Source organism: Limulus polyphemus, unplaced genomic scaffold (assembly GCF_000517525.1).
Source record: "Limulus polyphemus unplaced genomic scaffold, Limulus_polyphemus-2.1.2 Scaffold6966, whole genome shotgun sequence".
Lineage (NCBI taxonomy): Eukaryota > Metazoa > Arthropoda > Merostomata > Xiphosura > Limulidae > Limulus > Limulus polyphemus.
In genome coordinates this window covers 9,703-21,240 of record NW_013672576.1, presented here as the reverse complement: position 1 = coordinate 21,240, position 11,538 = coordinate 9,703, and the positions used below count along the sequence as shown (strand labels likewise).

Genomic DNA, 11,538 nt, shown 5'->3' with positions numbered 1-11,538 from the left:
GCACCCGTTTCTCTAATACACAATATTTGTATTAGAACTTGCACCCGTTTCTCTAATACACAATATTTGTATTAGAACTTGCACCTGTTTCTCTAATACACAAAATTCGTATTAGTACTTGTACCTGTTTCTCTAATACACAAAATTCGTATTAGTACTTGCACCTGTTTCTCTAATACACAAAATTCGTATTAGTACTTGCACCTGTTTCTCTAATACAATTTCTCTACTTCTACTGGTATGAGTGATGATATTATTTACCTGGAACGAATCGCCAACAACTTAGCAGGAAGTTCTTTATCTGTGAAAGATGTGATGGGCATTTTCCAACATATGATGGGGTCCATTACCCTCTGCTTCAGTCACCTCTACTCACATGAATTTGAGTGTGTTTTTTTACCTGCCTCCATGTTTTACTTTGGGATTGTCTTTCCTGGACAATCCCAAAGTAAAACATGGAGGTTTCCTGTCTCCATGTTTTACTTTGGGATTGTTTTCCTGTCTCCATGTTTTACTTTGGGATTGTTTTCCTGTCTCCATGTTTTACTTTGGGATTGTTTTCCTGCCTCCATGTTTTACTTTGGGATTGTCTTTCCTACTGAAGTACAATCTTGGTCTTCCAACGATTTTCAAAACCTTATTACTTAGTCATGTAAACTTCTTTTGTTTTCTTCCCCATATCCTTTGACGTCGTTCTCTATTACACAACTTTTCCTTTCTCAGTTTATTTGTTTTCCCCCCATCACCAGACATTGCTGTACATGATTCTTTGTATCTAGATCAATTTTCTTTCCCTTAACCTTGTGCCATTTCCCCCCCTCGGCTGACTGATTCTTATGTTCTTGTTTATGGTCATTCAAACTTCCTATTCCTTGACACCTAGTCTTTGGGGTTTTTCTTGCCAGTTTTGGGGGTGGATTCATTATTGGCTGTTTCTCACCATCATTCTTAGGTACCTCTCCTTCCTTCACCTTATGATGGAAGCATTCCACCATTCCCCTGATGACTTTTCTGGGAACTATAGAGTGCTCCTCTACATTGACCCATTCAACCTTTTCTGCTCATTTTTTTTATCAATTGATTCCTTTGTTGTTCTTACCTTTTGTGAAGAGATATCCTACTTTTCCAAGTCCAGTTCCTTTCCTCTGGGACCTTTATTTTACTCTTTTTCTTTATCTGGAAGTTTTTGGTGGTGTCTCTGATGCCCTTAAATCATGGGCTGGAGCTGCCTACCATCAATCATCCCTTACTTTCCTAGTTTATCATTTGTTCTGACCTGGCCCTCCTTCTACTCCCCAACATATGTACACAGTCAAGTGGAATAAATGGTTCCTGAAAAGCAGTAGAACCTCTCGTGCTAAAGGTGAAGTTTAGGTGCGAACTTTGATGACCAGATGCTTGATGTCCCAAAAGCAAACTGATGTTAGAGTTGAAGAGAATTCTTGGATGGATGAGATATTGGGTCAGAGTAAGGAAGAACTTGGAAATCTTGACAAATCACCATAAACAAGCAGCTTCATGCAGAATAAGAGATACCTGTTCAGAGAATTCCATCTAGGAATGGATGAAGAAAAGCCAGTCAACCATGTAGAAATGGAAACACAGACCCAGACTGTGCAGATGTCAGGTGAAGACCTGCATAATGACTGTAAACATAACATGCTAATGCTATTCTGAATGAAAGGGCATGAAAATGTAAAATGCAATATTTGTGGATGAATCTGATAAAACATCATGAAGATGGGGCACTCAGAATGTAGAGAAAGGCATCAGACACATCAACTTGGTCATCCAGAGGACAGGTTGAAAAGCCCAACAGAAATAGAAAAAATTCTCCATGTGAAAATGTGGGATAATCAAGAAATGATTGACAGAGGAAAGGTTAATAATTTGACGCCAGTCCCTGGTCTTTTTGGAGACAACAAAGAGGTTGGAATGATACCTGGAGAGAGGTCACGAACTCACTCAATGACCCGTTTCTCCAACAAATCTGACACTGCCCCTCCAAACATTGGTAGCAGGCCAGGGTGTTGCAATGCAACAAGTTGGGAAAGAAGAGGAGGGGTGAAGAGAAAGACCATGGGAAACCATTTTAAAAACCCATCTGTTGATAGGTCAGCAAACCGAGACAAACATTTCCCATGATTAGGCTGGCAGGTAAGATGTTGGATGGAAGTAGAATGAGAACAGGTGGAAGATCGGAACACAGGAACAAAAAAGTAAATGAGAGCATGCCTGATGGACAGCAACCAGTTTGAGGGCATGGGTATGTGAGGAACATCTTTCCATGGTCCGACAACCCAAAGTCAGACAGTAATTCAGGGATGCTCCTGATCCAAAGAAAAAAGTGCCCATGAGGAGATGAATGTTCAGTATGGGAGGAGGTAAAGGAACACCAAGGGGTGGTATTGGAGTAATTTAGCCATCAATCAAGGTTCTCCAGTAGACAAGGAACGAGGATTGGTGAGGACAGTGAATCCCTGGAAAGGTTTCATTGGTTGTGCAAAGCCCACTATGGGGGCCCCTCCTGGTGAATCAATGGGTTATGATACACTTGGACAACTACATAATCGTATCTAATGGGAACTGCTGAGGGAGTGCCATTCCAGGACACACTACTTTTGAACATTGGACCTCCTCTCTTTGGCCCATTCTAGTCAAGTGGATGTAATAGCCTGTTATGTTCCAGGTGCACTGAACATTCTTACAGACCGTTTTATTTGTCGGGGCTGAATCATATCAAAGAAATGGTCACTACATCTTCCACTCTTCTATTGGAACTTGGAACTCCTTTCATAGACACCTTTGCCATACCCTTCAACTAAACACTTCCTATCTTTTGGTCTCCTGTGCTTCACTCATTAGCCCTGGCTGTCGATGCCTTCAGCTAAGACTGATCCCATCTTTTCCTTTATGCCTATTCTCGTCTCTGTTTCCTTCCTCAAGTACTTGCTCTGATTTGGGGCACTTTTTGCAGAGTTTTGTTAGTAACCCCTTACTACCCTGCCCAACCTTGGTTTTTGTTACTTTTGTGCCCCCTCACACATGATTTGACACCTTACTCATTTTCTTGCAGCCCATTTCACTATCTTCTAATGGTAATTTGCCAGGACTACCCCACATCCCTTCTTCAATCATCACCTGACTCTCTCGTCTCTGGAGGGATTTAGACTTCTGCCCATAGCCATTCTTCAGTCCACCATTCAATTTTATACTAGTGAGTGTTTTTAAATGTTTCTTACAAGTAACTTCCTATAGGATCCCACTAGGCAGCTAGTGTTCTCACCTGGAGTATATTTATTCTAGCCTAATATTTATTTTGGGTAATGGAAGTCACTCATACCATCTGCCCTGGCCCTACACATGATCACTGTAAAATGGGATGTTCTGCAGGACCACTTAAGGTTTCCTTATGGTATTTAAATATATATCTATATTACATTTTATGGTTAATCCAGACTATACCAATTCTTTGGACTACCATGGAAAAAGCCAGCACCGGAGTTATGTATCTGCACAGTTCTCTGGCTAGCACTTACTGTCTTTTAAAAATAGTGTTTCATGGTCATTCATTGCACTGTCTCCAGTAAATGACCTTTCTGGACTGAAAGACCGATTGGAATCTGGGCACATTTTCTAGGTCTCCACTATGCAAATTCTCCCCCCTCATATAGTGGAGCATGGGAGACCCTTGACACTTACCAGCTCCCAGTTGCTGGGGTGGTGGACCATGGAGAATCTTCACCAATTGAGACCTAACTACTGGGGTTAAAACAAAGGGTCCTTCCATGGAGATAAATGGGGCTGGGGTGAGTCACCACACATATATGATACATCACAAACTTCAAGTGGATGTCAAAGATTTCTTTTCTTTTCCACCAAAAGTGAAATTGAAAGGAAAATCTGTGATGTAGAAGCCTAATGAATTCCTTGATTGGTCAGCAAACCACAGAAATACAGTTAGGCCTCTTATTACATACACTTCGCCATATAATCATTAAACAGATGGTTCACTGTATAATATTGAATAATGAGTTTGGCAAAATGTCATGCATTATTCACATATCTAGATTAATTTAGATTACTGTATGATGAATTAAGAAGGACCCAAAACCTCATAGAGATGTTAAAAATCATTATACTGAATATTTATAGATTTACTTTTTTTCACAAATCTTCCTGCAGCTAAAATCTGATCAGTAGAGTCAAGTTGCACACACTATTTCTTGTCCTTTCTACATTGTACTGCAAAAGGAAACACTCCTGCAGCTGTTGTGTGACCTGTAGAGATTGACAGTTAAATGGAGTTGTACTTAATACTGTGCCCTCCTCCCACAGCTGGCATGGGGTCTGTAAAGACTGATGGTGGAGTTGAGGAGACCACACCGAATACACAAAGTATGTATCACTTACACACCCTAATCCCACAGCAGGCAAGGGGCCTTAGTGACTGATAGTAGAGGAGATGAGCACGTATACTTATCACGAGTGCCCTTCTCTCACAACTGGTTTTGGTCCAACGTACATGGAAGGTTGTGTATTTACTCTGCCCATCCTTGCGACACATTTATTGCTTTTCTGACTCTTCAATTTATAAACAAGCAAAGAGTATATCCTGGATGAGATGATATTTGGTTTCCCATGGGTGTGCCCCTATGGAGCTTATGCCATCAGGTGTCACACCTCATGGGCTTCCTTTAGATGTTTTCTGAAGGAAGTCTTTACTCCAGTCCCTCTGCCATCTCAATGTGGGATTCAAGCTATTCAGAATTTAAGATTTCAAATAGATACTCACCTCCACACACGTTCCTCCCCACTTTCCTGGTACATGTTTCATTATTGCCTCATCAGAGAATGAGATTTCACTAGCATGAATGTAAAGGGAGTCGTTGCACATGCAGGTGTGTCACACTACTATTGGTTGAGGACCCTGCTACATGAATGGTTTCATGTGAGATTAGGTGGGAGTTTTCACAAGGATGCTGGCTTGCAAATCTCTTTGGCAAATTGTGGGAACTCCAGAGGAAAATAGCTGTTCTGTGTGTGAAGATGAGTGTCTAGGGAATTACATTTTCAGGTAAGGACAATGTACCTTTAACTTGTGTGGTTGAAATTATACATGTACTAAACTGGTTAACTTATATCAATAATAGAAAGTTAATTATATCACTTATTTATTTATGAGAAATAATAAAAAAATTCTCTATACCTATTTGGTTTAATTAAGTGGAATAATAGAAAATTATTGTAGTTATGTCTACTTGGTCGAATTAAGAACAGCAATAGAAAATTAGCAGTATATCTTTGTTTCAAACAAGTTTTAAAAATTAGTTTCACATTGTTTTAATAAATAGCAGCAATAGAAAATTAGCAGTATATCTTTGTTTCAAACAAGTTTTAAAAATTAGTTTCTCATTATTTTAATAAATAGCAGCAATAGTAGTTTTTAGATATACCGCTTTAGATTGTAGAATAATTTCAAGTGAGTCGCTATACATTAGTTATTTCACTCTTGAAGTTTTTTATAAACAGTTTTTGTTCTGAATCTAGAAAGCAATGTAAAGGAGGAAGATTTTGTAACCTATTATAATGAAATCACAAGAAAAAGAACACCAAAGGTAAGCTTTATTCCAATGAATCAAATTATTATAAAACTATTTTGTAGTTTTATTTGTAACCTGTAACTAAATGATGTTTCTGGTTTTCAAAAACTATTTGGTAAAGAAGAAGATAATGACATTTTAATGTGATGAATTGTAAGTGAAAACATTTTAAACTGAAAATGATAAATTAAACTAATTCAATATAACAATTTATTTCTCCAGTCTCTTGTACAGTTTGTGGTAAAGACATAGAAGTAAATAACAGATTGGTAGTGTACCGAAGCCAGTCTTTGACAAGAATTTTGAACCTTACTGTAATGCACCTTGTTTGTTTCAATGTTGTGTTTAGATATTTGTTTTCTTGTTAGATTTATGAGGTTTCATAAAAATATAACCTTAAAAATATTTACAGTTTTTGTTTCTGTGGCACAAATTTAATTATTTCAGATTCCAAACCATCATTACCAGAAGCCTTCTCTACTCCCACCCATAGAAGTGCCTCACCCTGGTGCCTCTTATAATCCAGCTTTTGATGAACACCAGGTGTGTGTGTGTTGTTATTAGAATATGTAATAGTATTACTGTTTATATTTTTACATCTCCCAGAAGATAACTCACCTCTCACTTAGCTATACTGTTTATATTTTTACATTTCTCAGAAGATAACTCTCCTCTCACACAACTTAGCTATACTATTTATATTTTTACATTTCTCAGAAGATAATTCACCTGTAACACAACTTAGCTATACTGCTTATATTTTTACATCTCCCAGAAGATAACTCACCTCTCACACAACTTAGCTATACTGTTTATATTTTTACATTTCTCAGAAGATAATTTACCTGTCACACAACTTAGCTATACTGTTTATATTTTTACATTTCTCAGAAGATAATTCACCTGTCACACAACTTAGCTATACTGTTTATATTTTTACATTTCTCAGAAGATAATTCACCTGTAACACAACTTAGCTATACTGCTTATATTTTTATGTTTCTCAGAAGTAACTCACCTGTCAAACAACTTAGCTACCTTCCTCAGCCCTTCAGTGCATCTGCTAAAGGGATTTGCATGCCACTGGCCTTGAGGCAACTTCCATCTAATTACACATGGATTAATTTGAATTGTGTTATTGCATGACGATGTCATCATGTAACAAAAGCCCTCCACCAATAAGAGAGGGACACACTTCCATGCACAATAACTCCCCTATGTGCTTGCTCTCGTGAGAGTTCATTTTCTATTTTGCACTCTATGAACCAGACATGTTTCAATTTCTTGTCTGTGTTCAATTTATTAAGATTTGTATCATTAATGAAACTGATTTTTGTTTTATTTAGCTTTTTTTTTCAAAAGCTTTAATTTTTTATCATGAATGATGGTGATTTATACTTGGTTCTGAGTGTGGGATATTGTTCACACTTAGGCCTGTTAACTGTCAGGGTTGTAACAGCTGTTGTTCACTGTAATGTAGATTACCATGTGCTTAATGGGCCTACTCATTTCATCTCATTGGCTGAACGTATTTCTCCTCAGTTGGGAATGATCTTTTGGACTACTACCTTCATGTAATTTGCTTTGGGTAGTACTTTACCATTCATAAAACAACCTTAACCTTTGGGATTTTATTCTCAGATATGTTCCTTTCTTTCTCTTTTGTCTGTGTTCTTTATTATATTTAGTTGTTTTTTTTCCATTTTGTGACCAGCAATTCTTGGGATTATCTTTTTTCTCATTGTTTATTGATAAGATTTACAGTGTTTCCTTCCTCTCATAACTCCTTTCTCATGGCCAAATGCTTCCTCTCCCCCATGTTCATGACTACTTTTAGCCAGATTTATTTTGACTTTCCTCTCTTCCTTTCCTCGGTTCCTTGTCAATGGTATCTTTGTGACCTACTTGGGGATCAAGCCTTTTACCTTCTATTTCACTTTCTAGTTCCCTATTTTCACATTTTTCTTATTTTTCTCTCTACCTTTCTGTTTTCCTTCTCCTACTTCTACCTTTTATCTGAGGAATTTCTTTGTGTATCAGTTAGCTACTGTGGACATTCATATCCTTCTATGTTTGGCATGTTCCACATCTTTTGCTTTATCCCTCCATACTTTATTTCCTTACTTTTGGGTCGAGTTACTTTCCTATTTACTGTACCCTTTCCTCCTCCTTATGTACAAACTATTCACGTGCTCCCTTTATTTGCCCAGATACCTTCAATGGTGGTCTTTTTTCTCTGGTGACCTAGTCTAATATTATATGACTTCTGTCCTTAATCTGTTCTAGGTTTTTTCCTAGTACTGAACTGTGCCCTTTACTCCTATTTCCTATCTAAATTAGTCTCCTCCTTACCTTCCATTCCAGGTTCCAGGCTATCGTCTTTTTCATATCTCACCTCTACCAGTTATTTCGTTTGACAATCTTTTTGCCAGTGACTATCAAACATGTATGATTCTGTAGATGCCTTTCTCCATTTCTACTGTTGGTCTCAATTTCTGCCGATAGGCATTTTTCATTTTTCCACCTTAATCGCTTTACTGACTTCTCTTCATTTTCTTCCCATTTCCCCTTCTCCTTGCTCTGACTTCATCTATGTTCTTTCAGATCCAGTCTGTGGTTTGTAGTGGTCAATGTGTCAGACACCTTCCACGTGACTTCCTTGGCCTGTCCTTGTTTTGTGTGTATTTTTCTTTTGACTCGGCATCAGCCCCTCTTGTATTTATTGGTATTGTAAAGGCCTTTGCCTGCCAAATTCATGACTTATGGCTGGCATTCCTTTCCTTTGACTGTTTATATCTGTTAACCCATTCTTGGATGTTTCCCTCTCTCCTTCCTCCCTCTTTTTTTTGGTAGCTGCTCAGTTGGGGGCTTGTCTTTGGATCCAATTCTTTTCTCACACCCACTCAGCATTGGTCATTTTCTTCTTCTCTTCATCTCAACCAAGTTCAATCTGTCTTTGCCTGCTAACTGTTGCATATCTAGTTACTGAGTTTTACAGTTCTTGTTCTCTCCCTGTGTGAGAAGTTCTTTCCCATTTGGGGATTCTGACTTGTAAACCTTGTGGACAGGCTTTCTTTCTTTGGGTCTTTTGTCCTCTTTGTAAGCCTCTCCTCTAGGAATGGTCACAGTGATTGGACCATACCTATCTTACTTTCTGCACTCCCTTACCACCTCTCAAATCAGATCTCTTCCTTCTTCAATGCTTATCTCTCAGATTGAGGTACATTTTTCATGGGGGAAAGGTCTTTCAACATTTGGACATTGAAATAGAGTTCACTCCCTATCAATGTGCTCGATCTTCTCTTTTTTTTCTGTTGGGCTTGTTCCCATTCCTACTCTTACTGGTAGTTTGTTTGGTCATGTTCCACTCAATCTCTTCCAGAGCCTTTCCTTACTCCACCTATCCTTGTGGCTTCTGTTCCAAGGCCTTTTTGTTTTCAAGCATTAGATATACAATTCTGTGCCAGGAGCTTCCATCTTGTTGGTGGGCTGCCTTTCTCAGTTTGTATTCTTTTAACAGAGTAGCCTCTGCACCCCCAGATTTTTCTTGGGCTTACACACCTCTCTTGGATGCAGGCTTCCTCTCTTAAGGTCCGCTATTCTTCATATTTTGACTCTGGCTGTCATTTTTCTCATCTCCACCTTCTGGTCCTTGGATTTACACACTACTATCATTCTTAGATCCTTTTTTTTGGTGCTTCTATGACCACTTGTTTTTGACCAGCTTGATAGTTGGACCTCCTCTTTCTTCTCCCCCTTTCTCTCTCGTGCTTCACACTCTCACACTAACTTTCTTCATGGAAAGTTATCCTCCCTTCACTGTCACACATGGAATTTGCCCAGTCTGTTGCCCATTGGGCCAGACTTTCCACTACTGCAATATTATTCTTGTCATCTTTTCCCTGTATATGTCTCTCACCATCTGTGGCAAGTCTTTTGCCATTGGTCTTTTTGTCACTCATTTCCTCCTGACAATAATTCTTTGCAGCACCTTTCTGCCTTTTTTACCTGACTGTTCATTAATGCATTCTCAGTCTTTCCTAGTTATTGGCTGACCTTTCTCCTTCCTCTCTGCTCTGCTTTTTCCTCTTCCTCTTGCTGCTCCCTTATCTGACCTTGTTGAGGTTTTACTGGATCTTGTGCATTCCCCATTCAGGCCATTGACTTTCTCCTTTTTTAACATCTTTCTCTCCTGGCTTGTTTCCTCCTACAATTACCATAGTTCCAATGTCTATCCTTTAGATTCTTCTCTCACCAACTTCTCATTTCCTCTTTTCTTAACTGAAATCCATAGTTAATTAACAACTAAGTAACTAACTAGCTAGTCTGCTGAAGAATAGTGGATAATTATGATGGTATTGTCACATACTATCCAAACACCTAATGTGTTTTATGTTGTTAGTGGTGAGTAAAGGATTATACATCAAAATAAAACTAATAACATTCCACCACTGTATGAGGCCTATTTTACTTCTTGGTTCATTCTTCCAAGAACAACTGATGACTCGGGAATTTAGCAGAAGTAGCGAATAAGAGAATAAATTAGGCGTCTGTGTCATCATTTGATGAGGTAAAGAAATATATTAGTAGTGAGGAAACATGTAAAACTATACTTTTCTGGGACTCCTTGGTGTTTAGTAAGATATGTAACCAGAACATTGTTTAAAGTCTTACTAAGATATATGTTCATAGTTTTCTAAAACTCCTTGGTGTTTAGTAAGATATGTAAACAGAACATTGTTTAAATTCATACTGAGAGATAAGTTCATATTTTTCTGGAACTTCTTGGTGTTTAGTAAGTTATGTAACAAGAACATTGTTTAAATTCTTACTAAGAGATATGTAACCAGAACATTGTGTTGATTAAGAAGAAAGTCCACAGTGTTTGGCGAGTACTTGCTATTGAGTGCAGTACTTATTGAGAACTATTTTACTTTAGATGTACTAGAGGAATATTTAATTTTGAGTACTATGTAAATACAACTTAATTCCAAATCCGATTGTTTTTGTTTCTCTAGGAACTCCTACAGGAAGCTTTGACGAAAGAGATGAAGCATGAACATGAAGATAAAAAACTACAAAGAGCTCTAAAAGTTAACTTATGTGAACCAGAGTTCTTACAGGTTTTTATTTTATATTCAACTATTGTTTAACAAACTTCTTTGAACTGAATTTGGTTACAACCAAAATTCTTTATAAAATGTGATGTATTCTAGGGCTATAGATTACATGAAACAAAAATAATAACACTCAGATAAACCAATACCTCATCTATATATATTGGAATATTTAACATAATTTATTGGTGATGTGATATTAATTTTGATATCGCTTCTTGACAGTTTTGGATGAAGCTCACCACATTTTCTAAATTGTTAATGTAAGAGTTACACAGTTACATAACTTTCACTTGATGATTAACTGTAGGAATATCTTCTACTACAAATGTTGTCTTATGATATGAAATATTTTAGTTTCAGTCTCTGACCACCCACCCCTTCCCAAACAATAAAAGTTACTTAAGGTGAAACAAATCTAATTTCTCTGTAAAAGAATAGGACTACCACTGTACAGTAGCATGTGATAGTTAACCAACTTACTTAGACCAGGAATGATACTATCGGTTTCAAATTGTATGCGTTACAAGGTTACATAACACCTCCTACACTGTATGGTTACTCTACTGGAACACTTTTCACATGATAACTATGTGTTACAAGGTTACATAACACCTCCTACACTGTATGGTTACTCTACTGGAACACTTTTCACATGATAACTGTATGTGTTACAAGGTTACATTACACCTCCTACACTGTATGGTTACTCTACTGGAACACTTTCCACATGATAACTGTATGTGTTACAAGGTTACATAACACCTCCTACACTGTATGTGTTACAAGTTTACATAACACCTCCTACACTGTATGTG

The 11,538-nt window shown here is 37.7% G+C and overlaps 1 protein-coding gene across 2 annotated transcripts in view; it reads left to right on the top strand.

The window, feature by feature from the left end:
- The window catches only part of LOC106474224 (ribosome biogenesis protein NOP53-like), a 29,485-nt gene that overhangs the window by 13,707 nt on the left and 4,240 nt on the right, over positions 1-11,538 (top strand). For both annotated transcript variants that reach the window (XM_013934917.2, XM_013934915.2), the window contains exons 5-7: positions 5,551-5,618; positions 6,051-6,146; positions 10,622-10,726. In XM_013934917.2, coding sequence (XP_013790371.1) covers positions 5,551-5,618; positions 6,051-6,146; positions 10,622-10,726 — 269 coding nt within the window. The remainder of the gene's footprint in view (positions 1-5,550; positions 5,619-6,050; positions 6,147-10,621; positions 10,727-11,538) is intronic.